The sequence below is a fragment of the Octodon degus genome, unplaced genomic scaffold (assembly GCF_000260255.1).
Source record: "Octodon degus isolate 3935 unplaced genomic scaffold, OctDeg1.0 scaffold00095, whole genome shotgun sequence".
NCBI classification, from domain to species: Eukaryota; Metazoa; Chordata; class Mammalia; order Rodentia; family Octodontidae; genus Octodon; species Octodon degus.
In genome coordinates, this window is record NW_004524671.1 from 6,119,701 (window position 1) to 6,142,202 (window position 22,502).

General features: G+C 37.3%; 1 protein-coding gene across 1 annotated transcript in view; it reads right to left on the reverse strand.

Moving 5' to 3' along the window:
* The window catches only part of Vps13a (vacuolar protein sorting 13 homolog A), a 241,039-nt gene extending 225,124 nt beyond the window's left edge, over nt 1-15,915 (reverse strand). Inside the window, exons 1-3 of the mRNA XM_023722991.1 lie at nt 15,695-15,915; nt 7,367-7,410; nt 5,307-5,349 (exon numbers count right to left, since the gene is read on the reverse strand). Coding sequence (XP_023578759.1) covers nt 5,307-5,349; nt 7,367-7,410; nt 15,695-15,794 — 187 coding nt within the window. The 5' untranslated portion in view covers nt 15,795-15,915. The remainder of the gene's footprint in view (nt 1-5,306; nt 5,350-7,366; nt 7,411-15,694) is intronic.
* Nucleotides 15,916-22,502: the final 6,587 nt, after the last annotated feature.

Consider the following 22,502-nt stretch of genomic DNA (forward strand, 5'->3'; position numbering starts at 1 on the left):
AAAGAAATTTATGACCACCAAACCAGCACTACCAAAAATTCTTAAGAATATTATTGAAAAAATGAAGGTAATAAGGCCAAAAAAGTCTAATGAACAAATACACCAGGCAGGGTGAGCAGCTTGGGAAAGGGTGGCAGAAAATCAGCAAAAGGAAAAGAATGCAATGAGTGAAATAAATGCCTTAAAGCAATAACAGCGTGAATGGTTTTAAATTCCACAATTAAAAGACACTGGCAGAATAGATCAAGAAACAAAATCTAATGATATGCTATATACATGGAACACATTTAATCCAAAAACAAACACACTAAAATCAAAGGAGAGAAAATAATATTCCATGCAATGGGGTGCTCCAAAACAATAAAAAACAATTTTCAGACATCGTCAACTTCAAGCCAATAATGATCAGAAGAGGAAAGGTCACCACACACTAGTTAAGGGAACAATTCAACAGGGACAGATAACATTTATAAACATATACACACTGTCTTGGTTACTTTTTGCTCACTGATGAGACAAAATACCCAACACAGAAGTTTAAAGGAGGAAAGGTTAAATATTTACCACAGTTTGTGGAGGTTTCAGTCCATACTCTGCAAACTCCAAGGCATAGTGGCACATGGCATAAGTGAACAGTTCATGGTGGCAGCAGACAGCAAAAGCAACAAGAGCAAAAAGGGAGAAGCAAAGCAAGCCTCTTTCCCTCCTTTACATTATATGTAGTCTACTCACGCCAGGTTAGGTTGCCCTCACATCCATATCTAAAGCATTGAAACAATCAATCAAAAGCTCTAGAAGACTACCCAATAACTGCATGAGACTTGGGGGATGGGGGGGCAGCATCTAGACATAAACCATAACACGCACCAAATACCAGTGTGTCCCAAAACAAAGAACCCTGGACATAAAAGATCAGATAAACATGAACACAATTATAATGGTATCTCAATTTCACACCCCAACAAATAGATGAACTAGACTAAAAAACAACAAAGAAATATCAGAGTTAAACCAAACCACGGAAAAAATGAACTTCACAGATGTCTACAGTATTCCAACAACAAAACACAGATTCTTCTCAGCGGCACAATGGTTACCTTCTATAAAATAGAATACATGCTAGCCCATGAAATGAAGCATGTTTATGTATATGAAAAAGAATTTAAATTATTGCATGTATATTACCAGATCATACTGCAATGAAATTAGAAATTGATAACAGAAGAAACCACAGATAATAAGCAAGCACATAGAAATTGAAAAATGCTATATAATCAATGGGACACAGGGCAAACCAAAGAAGAACTTAGTTCCTAGCATCAAATAATGCCAGTACAACACAACAGAACTTTTTGGACACAAAGGAAGCCATTTTAAGAGGTTATTTTTTAGTTGTGAATGTCCACACCATAAAAACAAGAGTAAGCTCAAATAAATAACTTAATGATGCACCTCAAGGTGCTAGAAAAACAAGTACAATCCAAATTTAGTACAGCAAGGAAATTATAAAATTTCACACACACACACACACACACACAGAGAGAGAGAGAGAGAGAGAGAGAGAGAGAGAGAGAGAGAGAGAGAATATCTGTAAATCAAAAACCAGTTTTTTTTGTTTTTGTTTTTTGTGGTACCAGGGATTGAACTCAGGACCCTGCGCATTCTACTAAGCTAGCTCCCCCAAAGCCAGTTTTCTTGAAGAATAAATAAAACAGAACACCCTTCTTAGTATCCCTAAGAAGGATACTAAAGACCCAAATCAATACAAGAAGAAACAAAAAGGGCCAGAAGATAGTTCAGTAGAATAAGCACCTGCCTGGCAAGCGCAAGGCCCTGAGTTCAATCCCTGGTACCACAAAAAAAAAAAAAAAAAAAAAAAAAAGATACTTCAGAAAGAAGAAACAAAAAAGACAAAATCACAATAGACAATTCTGAAATCCAGAAGATCAGTATCCATTTGAGAAACTATACTCCAATAAATTGGACTAGTCACAAGAAATACAGAGGTTCCTAGACATGAATTATCAAAACTGAACCAAGACAGAAAAACCCTGAATGATCTGGGAATGAAATGGAAGCTGCAATTGCTACCAACTATGAAAGTCCAGGATACAATGTATTTACTGGTGAATTCTACAATAACTTTTCAGAGGAACTAAAGCCAATACTCCTCAAACTCCTTAATGAAACTGAAATGAAAAAAAAGTACCCCCAAAGTCACTCCTGGAAGATACCATTACATTAATCCAAAACCAGAAAAGGATCTAACCAAAAAGAAAACCAAAGGCCAAGCTCTTTAATAACATAGATGTAAAAATTCTCAATAACACACAGGCAAACAGAATGCTATCAATCATCAAAAACATCATAAATCATGATCAAGTACGCTTCATCTAGGGATGCACGGATAATTCATCATATGTAAATCAATGTGATCCTATTTTCTTTAGTATGTGTTCTATACATTGCCCTATCTTCCATGAGAAGAATGTCATATGCAAGCCAATCACATAAACAAAAGTACAAAACTCATACAATCACCCTAATATGTGCAGAAAAAGCCTCTGACAAAATCCAACATCCATTCATGATAAAAACTGAGATAATATAAGGACCTTACTTTTACCTGATAAAAGCCATGTATGGCAAGCCAACAGCCAACATCATATTAAATAGAGGGAAAGCTAAATACTTTCTAAAATCAAGAATAAGGATGTCCATTTTTACCACTCTTAATTCAATACAGCTCTCAGAATACCAGCCACAATGATCAGGCAAGAGAAAGAAACAAAAAAGGTATATATGGCTGGGGAGATAGCTCAGTGGCATAAGAGCTTGCCTGGCAAGTGCAAGGTCCTAGTTCAATCCCTGGTACTACAAAAAAAAAGGGAGAGCATATATCGGAAAGAACGGAAATTATCATTATTGGTAGATGACATGATTGATCCTTTACGTAGAAGATCCAAAACATTTTCACCAAAACTCTCATGATTAATTAAAAATTAAAACACTCAAGATAAATTAAAACACAAACAAAAGCCAATACCATTCCTGTACACCAATAATGAGCTCACTAAAAAAGAAATTAAGAAAACATCATTCACAACAGATCAAATAAAATAAAATAAAATAAACACCTAGGACCTCTATAATAAAAACTCTGAAAAAAAGAGATCAAAGATGACATCAGAAAATGCAGACACCTTTGGGCCTGGATGAAGAAAAAAAATGTTGTCTAAATACCCATGCTTCCAAAACTGCCATGCAATCGCAATGAAAATGCTCATGATATTTCTCAAAGAAGTAGAGAAAACAATCCTACAATATATACAAAGCCAGAAGAAACCCAGAAGAGCGAGAAAGATCCTAGGCAATAACAGCAAAGCAGGAGGCATCACAATTCCAGACTTCAAACCATACTACAAAGCTACAGTAATAAAACAGCACAGTAGGGGGCCAGCGAGATAATTTAGCAGTCTAAATTGTCAGCTTAGGCAAGCTGAAGCAGGCACAGAAACCACAGCTCAATCCCTGGCACCAGATGCTGCACCAGCCCCACCCCTGGGCCAGCCACACACACACAAAAAAAGGCACAGTATTGAAAAAAAAAAAAAGATATGCAAATCAATGGAATGGAACAAAGGATGGACAAACCACCAAAAGCACATTCAGTTAGACCTTTCAGAAACATATTCTGGAAGAAAGATAGCCTCTTCAACAAGTGGTGTTGGGAAAACTGGCTATCTATAACCAGAAGATTAAATCTAGACCCTTATTTCTCATCATGTGCTAATCTAAAGTCAAAATAGATCAAAGATCTGTTAAAACAAAAACAATCTGTTGGAAGATAACATACATAAAATGCTTGAAAACATAGGCCTAGGCAAGGACTTTCAGAACAAAAGCCCAATTGGACAAGAAATAGTACCAAGTAGTATCAAGAAATGGGATCATACCGAATTTTAAAAATTCTGTGCAGAAAAGCAAAAGAGTGAAGAGACAACCAACAGAATGGGGAAAAAAACTGTGTGCTATTTCTTGGAAAGAGAACTAATATCTAGAATATATAAACAACTCAAACAAATTAGACCCCTCTAGAGAAAAGAATTTAAAAACATGCAGCTGAAATGAATAGGCACTTCTCAGAAGTATAAGTGTCCAATAAATACAGGGGGGGAAAAAAACTTCAACATCTCTGGCAATCAGAAAAATGCAAATCAAAATTCAACCTTACTCCAAAATTGCTATCATCAGTAACAAATTCTAGTGTGGATGTAGGGAAAAAGAAACCCTCCTACTGTTCATGGGAATATAAACTAGTACAACCACTATGGAAATCAATATGGAGATTTCTCAAAAAAGTTAAACTAAAAATTCCATTTGACACATCTATACTCCTTTTAGACAGATATTTTCCTGAAAGGGTCTGAGACATCATATTATAGTAATAGATGCATACCCACATTTATAGCAGTACAATTCATAACAGCTCAACCACAGAAGCAGCAAATGAATGAACAAAGAAAATATGGCATTTATACGCGATGGATGAAATCATTATGGCATACGGTTTAATCCCAAATACTAGTACAGTATACAAAATTATAAAGTGCTTTACTGCATTACACCACTATATAACTACCTTCAGTAACACAAATCTGACTAGGAAGCTCTTATAAAATACTTCAAAATCCCAATTAAATATCATCTTCCATGATATCTGAACCAATAAAACTAAAAAAAAAGTTTAGAATCTCAACATACAGGTTTAAAATATGCCAAAACCTTACATTCAATCAGTTTCTGCCCAATTAATAAGTACAAACTATAAATACAGATAAAATAACACAGAGCAAGAAATAGCACAATACCTTCTTCAAAACTAGAAAAACTTCCACAGCAGACACCAGTTTTTAGAGTGGCTCCTGACCACAGTGCCCAGACAATCTAGGCCATGCTCTTTACACCACATGTTTGATACCAATCAAAATAATGAAATGCTAACTAATTAGAAAATTGAAAATTGAGACTGGTAAGGCCTCTGTTAAATGTAATGCTTTGGTTCTCAATTTTAACACTTAATAAGATGTATCATTACCGTATCACATTAGTGTACAGTATTGTACAAGGAATATATGAACCTCATAATACTTTTTAAGTTACACAACTAAGTTGTACCTAAGAACACATGATTACTGTAATTTTTATTACTGTATTTTAAATTAAGGCTCAAAACCATTAAAAAGTTTACATTATAGAGATGCTTCTGAAATGTTCAGCAAGAACATTTCAGAAGTATGGCTTACCTATATGACCAACTTTAACTTTAAATGGTACATCCAGTTGACTCTAAAATAAAAAAGTAAATATGTAAAGCATTAATGTATACAATTATTATATACAATTGAGCAATACATTAACTTTTTTCTTCCCAAAATTATTTGACTATTAAATTAACTTACACATTCTACAATACTTATTCAAATTTATAAGAATTTAATTTCAGTATTCGCAAGTCAATAAAATTTAGAAACTTCTCTTTTTAAAATGAAAGGTCTATATTAATATGAAAAAAACTATCCATACTAGATTACCACCTTTATATTTAAAAAAAAAAAAAAGAGGTGAGAAATACTGCCAGTTTGTTTCTAAAGGAACTAAAACTCTTGGAGAAAAAAAAAAAAAAGAGAGAATTTAAACTATTTCTCTCTATTCAAGGTGAAAAAGGACAGCCTTTACAATAAACAGTGCTAGAAAAAGTAGACATCAGCTACAAAGATATGAGATTGAACCTATAAATTATGCCATTTGTAAAAATGAAAGCTGGCATATGCCTATAATCCCCATACACTAGAAGGCTGAGGCAAAAGAATCATAATTCAAGCTCAGCCACAGCAAGTTACTGACTTAGCTACAGTCTGCCTCACAATAATTAAAAGGGCTGGGTTCAATCCTCAGTACCACAAAACAAAAACACAAAAAACTCAAAATGGTCACGAAACTACAAAGAAGACCTAAAACTATAAAACACTTAGAGGAAAACATAATAAATCTTTATAATATCAGATTTGGTAATTATTTCTTAGAAACAGGAACAAAAGCATAGGCAATTTCAAAAAGTAGATGAATTGGCCTGTTTAAATAAAAAATTATGTGCATCAAAGGACACTATCAATAGGGTTAGGAAAACTTTTGAAATAGGAAAAAAAATTGCAAATCATATATGTGGTGAAGGATCAATATGCTAAATACACAAAAGCTCCAAACATACAACCAAACAACAAAACCTGATTTTAAAATGATGAGAGACTTAAAAACATTTTGGGCAATAATCAAAATCATATACCATTTCTCACCTATGAGAATAGTGGTTAAAACATGAAAGCAGAAGATAACAAATGTTGGAAGATTCAGAGAATACAGAGAAATTAGAACCCTGTGCACTGCTAGAGGAATATAAAAGGGTTACATTCCCTATAGGCTATGGCAAAACCTATTGTGTTCTTGGAGAAAGCTAAAATAGAATCACCATATAATTGAGCAATTCTACTTGTAGGTTTATAATCGAAGTAAATGAACCTGGGGTCTGGAAAACACACATGCCCACTAATACGAAGAAATTACTCACGAGAGCCAAAAAGTTGAAATACCTCAAGTGTATGTGAAAAGCTGAATGAAAAATCACTCACAATATATACATAGTGAAATATTATTCTGCCATGAAAATGATTTAATATATTCAAATCTGATATATGCAAATTTGTGGGGGTAGGAAGAGGGGATTGAAAATTTCAATTTGCAATGAAGAAAAATGTCCAGAGTCTATTAAGAAATGAAATGGAAACAGATTAAAGAGCTTCTCTTGGAGATGTGAACAAGTTGTACAAATCAGTACTATGAGGATTACACAAAATTGTGCGTCAATCCATGAAACTGAATTGAACCTGATAAAATTATGTTAAAAAACAAAACCTGAAAACTGGATGGGGAGATAACTCAGTAGAATAAGCACTTGCCTGGCAAGCACCTTGGCAAGCACAAGGTCCTGAGTTCAATCCCCGTTACCACCAAAAAAAAAAAAAAAAGAAAAAAAAGAAAAAAGAAAACTGGAGGGTAAGTTAATCATTAAAAATAAATCCACAGAGGAATAAATAAAACTACTATAAAAAAATTTAAACAGAAAAAGCTACACTGGGAGACTATGCTTCTTAGGAAATTAAAACTCAATTTTCAAAATGTACATTTTATAAAAATAATTTCTAAAACACTTTCTCAAACTTAAATAATTTAAGGTAGTAAACTAAATCAAGAGAAAGTAGCCATAGTCAATTGACTAACATTATAAAGTCTCCTGATCAAAACCTACCAAAGCATTTTCTTTAATTTCAAGATTCTTGAGGGCTACAGCTCCTAGAAAAGATAATAAAAATAAACTTGAGACACTCAAATATTTTCATCTTAAAAAGTTAAATGAATTTCATTCCTAAGTAACATACTAGGCATAATCACAAATAATATATATAACAAAAAATAAATTCTACCTATTTCTGCATAGTATATCATGAATATTTTACCAAAATATCACTGAATTTTATTTCTGCAGTTATAATATTAATGTATAAAACATTTTAATTATAACTATATATACAATATGATTCTAAAACAGTGGCTTAATATAAGATCAATAAGGAGAAAACAGGTGCAGAGGCTGGAGATTTGATCCCTGGGCCTACCGTATAGGCCCCACCCCAAGAGTGTGCTGAGAAAGCAATTGAGACGGGGCATGGTGGTGTGTGCCTATAATCCCAGCTCTTGGGAGGCTGTAAACAGACAGATCACTATGAGTCCAATCTAGTAGTGAGACCCTGAACACCCTGTAGACCCTTCCCTAAAATACAAAAAAAAAAAAAAAAAAAAAAAAAAAAAAAGCAAGCAGAAAAATTGTGTAAGAACTGACAAATGGGTCACATCAAATTTAAAAACTTCTATACAGCAAAGGAAATTGAGTGAAAAGACAACTAATAGAACAGAATGAAATCTTTGCCAGCTATTTATCTGATACAGTATTAATATTCAAAATATGTAAAAACTCAAAAAACTTTATAGCAATACTTTTTAATTTAAAAATTTGCAAACGAACAGACACGTTTCAAAAGAAGTACAAATATCATTAAATATATGAAAAAATGCTCAATACCTTTATCCATCAGAGAATTGCAAAAAAAAAGTTACACTGAAATTTCTCACCCCAGTGTCCATTATCAGAAACAAAATAAAACAAATGCTAGTGAAGATTTAGATTAAAAGAACCCTTTATACAGTGTTGGTGAGAATGCGTATTAACACAACCCCCACTGAGAACAGTAGTATGGCTGGTCCTCAAAAACAGAACTACCATATTATTACAGGCAGCTAAGTTAGATAGACATTAATACACAGATCAAGATTGGACCCTCAAAAAGTCAGCACAAAAATAGACATCAAAGTGGTGGCTGGAGGGGTAAGAAGGAGGTGTAATGGTCAGGCTTACAGGCCTCCCTAAAAGGTAAACAGTAACTTGAGATTATACTGTAATTAGCACCACTTGGTCCAGTAAGTCCAGTTGGGACATAAATGCCCAGGTGAATGACCAGAGTATTTCAACCCATCCCTTCCCAAAAATGCCTTTTTTCTTTCAAAAGAAAAGGCTACCTTTTGCTACGTGATTTGTTTGCCTATTGAATCAGTATTATTTTAAAAAGAAAAAAAAACTATACTTTTCATCCTGTACTGTAGGGTGATTATGGTTTGAGTCACACTGTACCTTCATTGTTACTTTGCTGTACAAATTCCTTTTAACAAAGGGCCTTTATGATCAACTCATTCCAGATCCCTCCTAAAAATCCAGGAGTTTTTATTCTTTCCCTTATTTCCAATGAAACCTCCCTAATTTCTTCCTTTAGTTCAAGACTTCATTCCCCAGTAATGGAACCACAAACTCTGCACATTTGACATCTAACAGTTCAAGAGTCAGATTTCTCTGACATCAATATGATCCACCTATGCCACATCTGAATGGTAGTCAAAGGAAATTAAGCCAGCATGCAAAAGAAAAACCTGCACAATCATGTTTATTGCAGCACTATTTTCAATGGCCAAGAAATGAATCAGCCAAGTGCCCTCAAAACAGAGATGAAAAAATTATGCACAATGGAGTATTATTTAGCTATAAAGAATAAAATCATGTCATGTGCAGGAAAATGGATAGAACTGGAGAACTCCATGTTAAATGAAATAGACATAGCAAAAACTTTCAAAATAAAATAAAATAACCTCAAGGAGAAAGGGAATAAAAGGAGAGGAGAGAAAAAGGAGCATATGTGAGGGGAGACGGGAAGGTAGACATGATCAAAGCACAACACATGGTTGTAAAGAAATGTCACAATGAATACAATTATAATTTTAAAATTTTGTTATTTTGGTAATGGAAGTTTGATGGCATATGCACATGCCAAGACATACAAAATTATAAACCTTAAATGAAAAATACTATATATTTTACAATATCAATTACACCTCAGTAAATAAAGCTGTTTATAGCACAATTGAGATAGCAGGCATATGGCTGTGAACTACCCAAACTCTTAACATCGACGTCCATTTTAATAGTTTTCACAATAAAATGTTTCATCAACTGAAAAGTTCTGAGTGCATAGTAGAACGTTGGTATAATAATAATAATAATAATAATAATAATAATAATAGTTAAGGAGTTGGAATTTTATTAGCCCAAGAGTGTAAGAAGAATTTGTTGAGTTCTCCAGTGTATTCCTTTCACAAAAGAATGACACCTTGAAATCAGGAACTGTCCTGACTTAATATTCATCTTCCTGTACAGCCTCTGGTATAATGAGAGCTTATAGTAAGTAGCCACTAAATACAAATCTCCATTAAAAAGAAAAAAATTGGAAGATCAGTATTTCAAAATCAAAACACACTAAATAAGAACTCTAATGCTACACAAAGATGTCATAACAGAAGAGTTAAAATTTTCTAAATGATATACTTCTTTTTTCATTTTATGTATTTGGTATAGGGTCTCATTACACAGGTCAGCCTCATAGTGATCCTCCTGTTTTCAGCCTCCCCAGTGCTGGGATTACAGGCATGTGCCATCACACCCTGACTTGGTTCCTGGCTCAGTACGCCTCAGGGGTGAGGCCAGCATAGCATGTGGAACCAGAAATCAAATAAATGATGCAATTTTGAAGAAACCAACAAGAAAGAATAGATAAGACTATAAATTACAGGTATTTCTGTGTTGCAAGTGATAATTCTATCACACAGCCATTCTTCTGAGAAGAAAGGTCTAATAAGGTAAATATACCATGGAGGGTAAACAGATAAGTAAAAGAAAGGCAATCAGCACGAGGAAAATGATGCAATGGCAGAAGCTAATACAGTGTAACTGAGTAATACCTCCCAATGTTAGAAGGCTCTCCAGTGATGGTGAGCTTTTTAGAGCTTTCAATGATACAAACAGGCTGCCTCACTACACATGCCATAGGTTCCCAATCACTGCACCATCCAAAAGACACATTAGCAGAATATATATATACATATATATATATATGTGTGTGTGTGTGTGTATACATATATATATGTAACAGTATGCTGTGCACAAGAAACACATTTAGCCCAAAAAGAAATTCGTGAACTAAGATTCAAAAGATGGAAAATATTATTCCATGTGGCGGAAACCTCAAAACAGCAAGTATAGCTATCCTACTTCAAGACAAAGAGAACTTCTAGCCAAAACTGATCAGAAAAGTTTAAAGCAGATCACTCCATATTGGTTAAGGGAACTATTCAACAAGAAGAGATGACAATTATTAACACAAGAGTTCACAAAATAATGTATACACACTTCAGAAAAGAAAAAAATTGTACAATATTTTAATACTAAATTTGTTGAAATACCATGAGATTAATGCAAGTTACCTTTGGCCCTGCAATTACAAGAGGTGCTCAAAGTGGTGGCCATTAGCTTCCTGACATTTATTACTACTTGGAACTGCTTCTTAGCTAACCTTGGTCGTTGAGATTGCTGCACATTCAATTTCTTCTCTAAGGGCCAGCAATGTAAGAGGTTTTCTGGAATATATGACCTTCTCTAGGGTCCTGTATAGGACGGCAACACTAACTGTTGAAAAAACATCATACAGTTTTTCTCTTCCTGAAGTGTTTACACATTTTTGGCAGACTCTATATATGCCACAATGGCATGCTCAGATTCATAAAACAAATACTACTGGATATAAAAGATCAGAAAACATAAAAGCAATGATAGCGTGGAACCTCAACATCTCACTTTCACAAATGGATCAACTAGACAAAATACTATCAACAGAGTTTTAAAACCTTCAAAAAATTGGATATAACAAATATCTACAGGGTTCAATCCAACAACAGAATATACACTTTTTTTCAGCAGCATATGGGAATTTCTCCAAAATAGGCACAATCTAGCCAATACAGCAGCTTAAATAAATGTAAAAGAATCAAAATTATATTAGGCATATTATCAGATCATAGTACAATGAAACTAGAAATTAATGGCAAAAGAAACCATAGAAATGATGCAAACAATACACTCTTGAAAAAATAACAGATCACAAAGGAAAAACTTAGTTCTTAGAATTAATGTGTGTACAACATAGATGAATCTATGAGACAGTGAAAAGTTTATAGATATGAATGTCCACATCAGATAAATAGAGTCTAAATAACCTAATAATACACTTCAAGGTCCTAGACAAGTAAGAAACAATTCAAACTCAAAGCTAGTACAGTAATAATAAAGACCAAAAGAAAACAAATGAAACCAAGGCCATATCTATCTATCTATCTATCTATCTATCTATCTATCTATCTATCTATATATATATCTGACAACTGGTCCTGCCAAAGAATAAGCAAAACCAAAAAAAAATCTTAGCCAATCTTCTCATATAAAGGAAAAAAACTAGCCGAATCAATGACATTTGAAATAAAAAAGGTGAAATCACAATGGACACTGTAGAAAACCAGAGATTATGAAGAACTACTTTGCTAACCTGTACTACCATCAATTGGAGAATTCAGAAGAAACAAACTCCTAAATACCTATTAATTACCAAAACTGAACCAAGAAGATAAAAAGACCCTGAATAATCCAACAATAGGCAATGAAGTTGAAGCAGTAATAAACCTAAAAACTAAGAAAAGCCCAGGTACAGATGGAATCACAGCTGAATTCCACACAATCTTCAGGGAAGATTGAACACCAGTACATTTTAAGCTCTTTAATGAAGTTGAAAAAGAAGTAGTATTCCCAAAGTAATTCCTGGGAAGAAGCATTACTTTGATTACAAAACCAGACAAACCTCCAACTAAAAAAGAGAACTACAGGCCAATCTGTTTGATGTATATAGAAAAATTCTCAAAAGATACTGGGAAAAGTTCTCAGCAAGATACTGGCTAATCTCTTTAATAAATATAGATACAAATGTTCTCAAGAAGGTACCAGCAGGGGCTAGGGAAATAGTTCAGTGGCATAAGTGCCCACCTGGCAAGCACAAGGTCTTAGTTTGATCCCTGGTGAAAAAAAAAAAAACGAGAGAGAAAAGATACCAGCAGATGATAAAATGGAACAAAGCATCAAAATGATAATACATCATGACCAAGTAGGCATCTGCCTAGGGATACACAAATGGCTCAATATACACAAATCAATACATGTAATACATCACATAAACAGAAGGACAAAAATCACATGATCATCTCAACATAGGAAAAGCTTAATAAAATCCAATATCCATTCCTGATAAACACACTGTCTAGGTACAAAAATACTTTATCTCAATTTCATGTAAGTATTTATGACAAACCTACTACAACATCAGATGCAATGGGGAAAAACTAAAAGCTTTCTCTCTAAAATCACAGACAGGACAAGATGTCCAATTGGGGCTGTCTAAACAATGCTATAGTAGCAATAGATGCAAAATTTTATTACTGTATTTAAAAAAAACACTAAATTGCACATTTTTAAATGGAAAATTTTGCTAGGCCTGGTGGCCTTTGCCTATAATCACAGCTACTTGGCAAGTTGAGGTAGGAAGATTACAAGTTTGAAGCCAGCCTGGACAATTTAGTGGGAGCCTATCTGACCTTCTCCTCACAAAAAAAGTGGGTATTGGGACGTAGGCAGGACGACAGTGCCCCTGGTTTTAATTTTCATCACCAAAATAATAAATGGGAAAATTTTATGACATGTGAATGAAATCTCAATAGAAAAAGAATACAATTTAAAGTAAGCAAAGGGGCCACGGAGATAGCTCAGCAGTCTAAGTGCCTGCCTGGCAAATGCAAGAACCCAGATTTGATCCCAGGTACTGCATGCCCTGCCAGCCCCACACTGAGCTGGCCACCAAAACTGGGTGTGATGGCACACACCTGTAATCCAGGTGTTGGGATGACTGAGGCAGGAGGATCACTATGAGTCTGAGCTGCCTAGTGAGACACTGTACCGAATAAATAAAGGATTAAAAAAATTAAAGTAAGCAAAAGATTTGAATATTTCACTGACAGAAATATACAAACAGCAAAAATAAAAATATCCAACACATTAATAACAGAAATATAAATGAAAGCTACAAATCTTTACCACATACCTAGCAAAATGACTAAAATGGATTTTTAAAATGACAATAGCAATTGCTCAGTGGAGGCAGTGTAAATCCTGATACAATATGTTCACGCATAAACCTACACGTTAGTGCTGCAGAAGCTTTATTCAAATTTTCCAAAAAATGAAGTATCTTTCCGCTGCCAAATGGATAAACATTTACAGTATATCCATGGTATTTAACACTAATTACACAGGAACAAAATAATGAAGTACGAAACACATGGATAACTTTCAAATATTTTGTTAAAAAAAAAAAAAAAAGCCAGACTCAAAAGCTACAAACCATTTCTTAATATGATGCTGGCAAAAACAAAATGACAGAAATAGAAACAGAGAAAAGGCTGCCAGGAGGTGGAGTCCACTACAAAGGAACAAGAAATTTGGGGGGCCTGACGAAATTTTTCTGCATCATTATTGTGATAGTGGCTATTTACCTTAGTATTTGTCAAGACATAAAGAACTGCACATAAAAAGTTTACTTTGCAAACTTTAAAGTTGCTGAGAAATCACACTCTACACAAACCCCAACCTGAATATAGAAGCATTATTTCACTACAGAACAAAGTGTTACTCTAGAGTTTTAAAGGTTTCTGAGATACTGTGGAGAAGTTTTATTTTCACTTTACAACTGAGAAACAGAATAAATTAAACAATCTGAAAGCTATTTAGCACTTATGTTCCTAAATTTGTAGTACACATCTATCATGGTACCTGATCACAAGAGATTTTTTTCTTTTGAAATCAAATTTGTTTATATTATTTCATAAACAAGAAGACTCCCATTAAACAAGTATTCTAGAAGGAGGCTTGCAAGTGTGTCCATATCCTAGAATAAAGTACTTTTAAAAATCTATGTATTCTCACAAGCAAGAAACTTAACTTTGCCATGGGACATCCATTTCAAAAGGAGACTGAGCAGTGGGCGGGCCAAATAGCTCAGCAGATTAAAGCGCAGGCAAGGGGTCTGGGGTTTGGGTCGGCCCCAACCCCGGGGCGCGCTGAGATAGCAATTGAGACTGAGTGTGGTGGCGCGTGTCTGTACTCCCTGCTCTTGGGAGGCTGTAAACAGGCGGATCACTATGAGTCTGATCTAGTAGTGAGACCCTGAACACCCTGTGGACCCTTCCCTAAAGTATAAAACAAAACAAGAGACTAATTTGTAATAGATGCTTAAAATAAATGTGAAACACAAAACAGATGGAGGTACTAAAAACAAAGCTCTAAATAAGGTAGAGCATGCTGTAACGAGAAAGCGAAGCTGCAGTCTTTTATCACTAACCAGCGCAGGTGCGTGTCCGTCCTTGTCATTGACAGGTCTGAAATGCTGCACAGCCCATTTCCTTTTTATTTTTTAATTAATTTACCCAGGCTTACAAAACCCCATAGCCTTCCACACAGACCACATTCCTCTTGGGTCACATAGTGGGTTCAAAACACCACAAGCAACTTGAGTTCCTGGACACGGAGTTTCGGGTCTGTTATCAGCCGAACCCACGCGCTCAACCCCGCGCCCGAGGCCGGAAGGCGGAGCCGGGCACCCGGGTCCGGCGATCGGATGCGCCCGCCCGGGGGAGGGCGCCCCAGTGACGGCGCCTCGCCTGCCCGTGCGCGGCGGCGTGCGACACTCCGTGGCTCCCTCGCGCCCTCGTCACAAACCACAGGGAAAACGACAGGGACGAGCCCCAACCCAGCCGCGTGCCGCAGCTCCTCTGCGCCGCGCACCGGCGACGCCGGACCCACCGCTCCAGGCAAGAAAGAAACGGGCGCCGCACCGAACTCGAGCTCCAGACCCGGGCGCCGGGCTCGGGGCGCCGGCCGCCGCGGCGGTCCACCCCGAAGAGGGCACCCTGGCAGCCGCGCTCACGTCCTCAGAGGGACTCGCGTCGGAGCCGCCGCCGCCGGCCTTTCCGTAACTTGCGGCGGAAGCAGGGGCAGCGCCGGCCAGGAGGCGGCGAGCGCGAGGGGCGGTGGCGGCCTCGTTACCTGACCAGATGCCCAGGGACAGCTGGGATGTGTCCAGGTTCACCACATAGTCCCCCAAGAAGCGGTTCAACACGTCCACGACCAGCGACTCGAATACCATTTTCCTCAGCGGCGGAGGCACCTGCTCGAGGCGCCGCTGCCTTCGCCCGCTCCGGAGCGGCTCCGCTGTGGCGCCACCAAGGGCTCCACGCGAGCTCCAGCGCCAGCCCAGCGAGGGCGGAGATGGCCGCTCCGGCGGCGCGCAGGCGTAGCTCGGCCCACGATGGGGGCGGGGCGGGGCGGGGCGGGTCGCGTGCTCCGCCCTGAGAGCGGAGGCGCGCGGCTGCGCGGACTCACCTCGTCGCGCTCTGCTTCGGACACAACCCTGCGCCTCTCCCGTAGGCCCCTCTTCCTCCGTCGCCTAGCAACGGAACCTAGGTCAGGTGCTGCAAGGTTTTTTCCCCCCGACCTCGCCTTCACCTGCAGACCCGCAGGCGAACCAACTGTGTGCGAGGATCGTGGTTGGGTGCTAACGGCTCCACCCGAGTGTCCCTCCCGAGGCAGAGACAGGTGTCGGCGCCACTTGAGCCGGAGGGCCTGCCCAAAGTCCGGAGCGGGCAGACTCCAGCCTCCTTTTAGAGGGAGCATTTCCGCCTCGGTTCTCTTTAAGGAGAGGGGCCGGCTGCCTGGTGCCCGCAATCTGAGGCTTACCCCTTGCACCCGGCTGCAGATCCGGCAGGTGAAGTAATCGAGTCAGCTCGACGGTGGAATTCCATGCCCTTTCCTTGCAACTGCAGTAGCCCCCCATTTTGGTCGAGTCATTTATGAGGAGCCCCTTTTATGCCAAGTAAAGGCACCTTTTGCTGCAGAGTCAGCCAGTCCGGAAACTGCTGAGGGTACTCTCCCCTAGGAATGCTGCGAGTCGTGGATCCTCTCACCTGAACTAAAATAGATAAAAATTAAGAAAATTTTCATCCCCATTTGTTGGGCTTGTATAGAAAGTCCCAAAAGTCTCAGGTCATAGAGACAATAGATGTGAGAATCAGAGAATTTTGATTACTCATTTTAGGGACTTTGGATATAGAAGAATACTTTAAACATTTTTCACTGAGTGGTAAATAATAGTTTCTGTTGTTTACTGTATCCTTGTAGTACATTTTGTGTGCAGTCAGCATGTTTTCCAAAATTAAATGTTACCAGTTCCCCTTTGCAAGCACAATGCCAATTTAAAAACTAAATTTCCGTTTTACATGAGTTTATGAATTATTTTCATATAATTTTATATTTGAAGGTTCTTTCTGAGGTTTGCAATAGAACTTCATGCTCTCTAATATAAGGAAGCTGAGACAGGAATTTGACCAGCTGGCCTGACTCACCCCCTTCCACCACACCACCTGCCTGTCTTGCATTTGGCTAATAGAAATCTGTCTTGGAATACCTGTATAAAGAAAGTAATAGAGTTTAAAGTGCACTGGAAGATAAAGCTTTATATAATGAGGTATTGTACTACAATATTAGTAAACTAGATTTTCATTCGCTACAAAATTCCAGTTATGAGCGGGCCAGATAGCTCAGCAGACTAAAGTGGCTGGGGTTCGATCCCCAGTGCGCCACGCCCCCCCGTGGGAGGGGCACTGGGATGGTGATGGAGACTGGGCCTGGTGGCAAGCCTGTAATCCCAGCATTCCGGAGGCTGAAAACAGGAGGATTACTACAAGTCTAAGCTGTGTAGTGAGACCCTGTACCATGAACCAAATATATTTTTTTAAGAACGTTGGGGCCGACAGGATAGTTCAACGGTCTAAAGCTCCTGCTTAGGCAAGCTTAGGCAAGCCTAGGGACCGCAGTTCGATCCCGGGCCCCACATGCTATGCCAGCCATGCTCCTCGGTGGGCTGACTTGGACACAAAAATAAATAAAAAATAAAATAAAAGACATTATATTTATCTCTAGTTTGGGCTTTGAGTAGCATATAGTTGTCTCTTCTCACAGAGAAGGAATGTATCAGAGATATTATTACTTTATATGTTATTTTATAAGTCTGGGAAAACTATGCATGCACATGGACTGATTGTTCTCCTTAAGGTTAGAGCCAACTGAAGTTCCTAAGAATAGTCCCAACCTCATTGGAACATTTTTATAGAATGGAAGACATAAGAGATTTCCCAGAGTATCTACAGATGGCAAATAAGCACATGAAAATATGTTCAACATCATTAGCCAATGGGAAAATGAAAATTACGAGATATCAGAATATCCTATCACACTTAACTCATCAGAGTGGCTTTTTAAAAGTAGTGACACCACCAAATGCTGGTGAGGCTGTGAGGAATCTGGATAAGTCATGTGCTGGAGATAAGACTGCGAAATAATATAGCCAATTTAGTCTAGTTTCTACAAAAACTAAACATGGAGCTGGGAAGATAGCTCAATAGAATAAGCGCTTGCCTGGGAAACGCAAGGTCCTGAGTTCAATCCCCAGTTCTGAATTAAAAAAACTAAACATGCACTTATTATATGAGCCATAAAGTATACTCCTAGACAAATTTTCCAAGAAATGAAAATTGATGTCGACACAAAAATTTGTTCATAAATGTTTATAGCAGCTTTAATAATAAATCTGGGGCCGGGGAGATGGCTCAGTGGAATAAGCGCTTCCCTGGCAAGTGCAAGGGCCTGAGTTCAATCCCTGGTTCTGCCAAAAAATAAATAAATAAATAAATAAAAATATAATAGATCTGGAAACAACTCAAATTTTTGTCAACTGATAAATGGTTAAATGGTGGTACATCCATGCTGCAGATTACAACTTAATAAACAAAGGAACAAACAGAATAAACTACTCATACAATGCAACAATTTGGGTGGATCTCGGGAATTATGTTGTATTAAACATTTATGATTCCATTTATAAAACATCATTGAAATAGGACTTGGGTTGTAATTAAGCGTAAAGCACTTACCAAATGTGTATGAGAACCTGGTTTTAATCCCCAGGGCCACAAAAATGTTCTTGAAATAAAATGTAGAAACAATCTTCATTAGTGGTTGTCAAAGGTTAGGTATGAGCAGGAGTAGGTGTGGCAACAAATGACTAGCAAGGAATCTTCCTTATGGTACATTTCTAAGCCATGATTGCATTACTGATTATATAAAATTGCAATTACAGAAAGAAGTGCAAATAAAGCTGATAGAATCTAAACAAGTGCCAAGGGTGGTACTGACATCTTTATTTTTTTGTTTTGATATTATCATTATTTAAGATGTTACTATTGGAAGGGACTGGGAGAGGTGTACATGGAACATCCCTGTTTATGTTTCACTAGTTTCCATGAAGCTATACTTATGTTTAAAATAATTCTTTAAAGGGTTTGCTAATATGAAGTCAAGTAGGAAGTACCCTAGAGAATCAGATGAACCTGAGTGTTAAGATATTTTATGTGATACTTTAAAATCTTGCACAAGGCACTTACTTGATTTAATATTCAAGGAAATATATTTAAATGTAGTACTTTATTGTAATGTATTAAAATATCCATGGTTCCATTGTCTCCATTAAAATACTTGAAAGAAGATATACAATAAGGGATTTACAAGCATGTTTATCTGGCTGTAAATATCTGAAATGATTGGCTGCTTCCTAGATAAAAAGGGTCCCAAATCCTGATGACTTAATACTTACTCAACTCAGAATTTTATATCCTCATTTTATAGGGCAGATTCCTTGTCGTTCAGTTTTATACCCAAATATCAGCTAATCAAAAATTTCTTTTTTATTTATTAGTACATTTCCATTATATAGCTCATTATATTTATCATGAGAAGTTATTGCATATACACATTCTTTTTCTTTCTATTCCCTATTTCTCCCCTCCATCTCTGTTCCTTCCAATTCTTGTTCCACTTCCCATTTGCAAAAGCTCTATTTTCATTTTTCCCCTTTGTCTTTTTTCAATTCATTTTCCCTCTTATTCTTCCATCTCTTATTAGCCTATCTATTTAAAAAAGAACCCCATATTATTTACTTATCATATAATATATATCTACGTATATAGAGTTTTTCACATAAGAGAAACCAGGTGATATTTAAGCTTATGTCTGTGACTTATTTCACCAACCTTGTGCTCTTAACTTACATTTACTTGCATATGAATGCTTCAAGTTTATCCTTCTTTTGGGCAGAGCAGTGATCCACTGAGTTTAAATACAAAGATTTGTTTATCCACTCTTCTGTTGATAGAGTTCTTCCCTGACCTCTCAGTCTCAAGTAGCTAGTAGTCACACTCAGGAGCACCACTGGAACTGGACTGCATTTTCACCAGCACAGACAGAATCTGCATCATTTTACAACTTCACAGATGGCAGAACCACTTCCATCATTCTGCATCCTCAGAACTTAGAGATATAGAGACCAGCCAGCCAACAACCTTCTTTAAATCTATCAGCTGGCCCTCTTCTAAGTGTTCAACCATGTCTCTTTGCTCATTCAACCTCTTGAGAACTTGAGCACACCTTCCAACTTTTCACCATTTCAATAAGAATTGTGTATATATTCACTGCTGTGAGGAGGGTGTCTGGGTTAAGGGAGAGGATTGCCAAGAGACTGAAATGCTGTCATCAAAGGGAATGCAAATTATGGGTGAGGAGAAAAACCAGGCTCAGGGCCAAGAGCAGATTGTCAGGACAGGCAGCAATTGCCGGTCCATAAACAGGTAATGAATCCAAGAGTCAGGGACCTAGATCGTCAAAAGCAGTCAGGAGTCAAGTTTGAAGATGGTCCAGGTGAGGGACACAGAAGGTAGGCTACATATCCAAGGTCCTCAGAGGCTGTCAATTGTCATGAGGCCGAGACACAGTGAGTTTGGTAGCATGCCCTGAGAAGAGTTCACTTACATTACTTTTGCTTGTTTGTTCAGCCTACTCATTTATGAGTTAATCTTGACTTAGACAGGAAGTGAGAAATCTCCCAGAGATGGATTCTTTGCTGATTTGGACTTTTGAACATTGGCCACTATTTCTATTTCCTATTTCTGTTTTGTTTCTGTCCTTTGTGAGCCAGTGACTGAACTGAGGGCCATAGGAGCCTGTGCATGACGCTGCTTCTGTTACTATCTTTCCTGTGTCTGTATGTAGTTCTCAAGGCAGCCCCATCTCTCAGCGTTGCTTACCCTCAATATGCCTGCTGCAGTAAATAAGCACAGGTAAAACTACTGACCATATGGGGTGGGGTAGGAAAAAATCCCAGAGTTAAATAGAAAACAGGAGGCCACCACTGAGACACTTAGGGTGGAGGTAATTAGGGATATCAACTAGGACCCAACCATTTAAATGAATAGAAAGGCACAGATATAGTAGAGATCCTAAAGGTGGAATTTATCAGCCTTGGAAACTGATTAACTTTAGGGGTGAGATGAGTAAAACAAGAGTATTATTCAAAGTAACTGGAATGTGAAAACAAAGCATTGGTTTTATAGAAGGCCATGAAGAGTTCCGGAAGTTTCCATGAGAACTGCAATCTAAGGGAAATAGCAAGGATAAAATATATTTTAGAAATCAGGAAATTTCTAGTGGTAATTACAAATTAAGGAATGGGGTCCCATCAGTCTGGGACCAGAGATGGATAGTTGAAGGCTTCCTACATAGAAGTAATTGTTGTTACACATTATATGGATGGAACTTCTGAGTCAAGATTTGTGGAGAAAAAAAGCTGAAAAATAAGAACAGAATGATCAAAAAAAAATTCTCATCTGGGGAAGAGCCAAGTGATTATGAGACAAGATGCCAGGAAAAGAAGTCAGAGTGAACCCAAGAAGAATTTTTATTAATAAGAGGTGGTTGATGTCATCAAAATCACAGAGACATAAAGAAAGATGAAAATTCTTGCTCAGTAAGGTGGCACATGCCTGTAATCCTAGAACTTGGGAGACTGAGGCAAAAGGAACTCCATGAATTCAAGTCCAACCTCAGCTACACAGTGAGTTCAAAACCCAGTCTCAAAAAGCAAAACAAAAATAAAAATTGTTGAAAACTAGGTAAACTTAGCTGCTAATGATAAAACAACTTCTTTTTGTCCACCTCAGAGATGATGATACAATTTGAGGGTGTTCCCCAAAGCTCATGTGTTGAAAATTTAGTTCCCAAATGGAATTTGGAAGTGGAGCCTTTTGGAAGTAATTAGGATTAGAATAAGTCATGAGGCTGAGGTCCCGATGTTGGCATTAATGGCTTTACACTGCAGGAAGAGAGACTGGAACTAATATTATACTTGTACTGTCTTACCATGAGATGCCCTCCACCATATTTTCATGGAATAAGAAGGCCCTCATCAGATGCTTGTCTGCACTCCTAGCGTCCAGAACCATGAGCTAAGTAAACCTCTATTATTTATAAATTTTCTATTCTATTGTATTTAATTATAGCAATAGAAAATTAACTAGAATATCTAATAAGAGATATTGGAAAAGTCATGAATAAAAAATAAGTTTTACCTATAAAAAGAAAAATAAAAGTTGCAAGCAAATTTGAACCCATGTTTACCAGTATATAATTTTATTTAGAAAATAAAGCTCATACATTTAAATACATGACTTCAATAATAAGGTAGACTTTCATTGTCAGTTGAGATTCATTAATGCAATAACTTGCAACTTCTTGAATATTTTTGAAGTATTTAAACTTTTCTTGTTCTAGTATTTACTCTTGTCATCACAATATAACCTATTTCCTGGTAAGGTTCTTCACTGGTCCACATGTAAATCAAGCACTCTAAATATCTTATTTTCTGTCTGCTTAATCACAGTTATGTCTCAGCATGGAAATGCACTAGTCC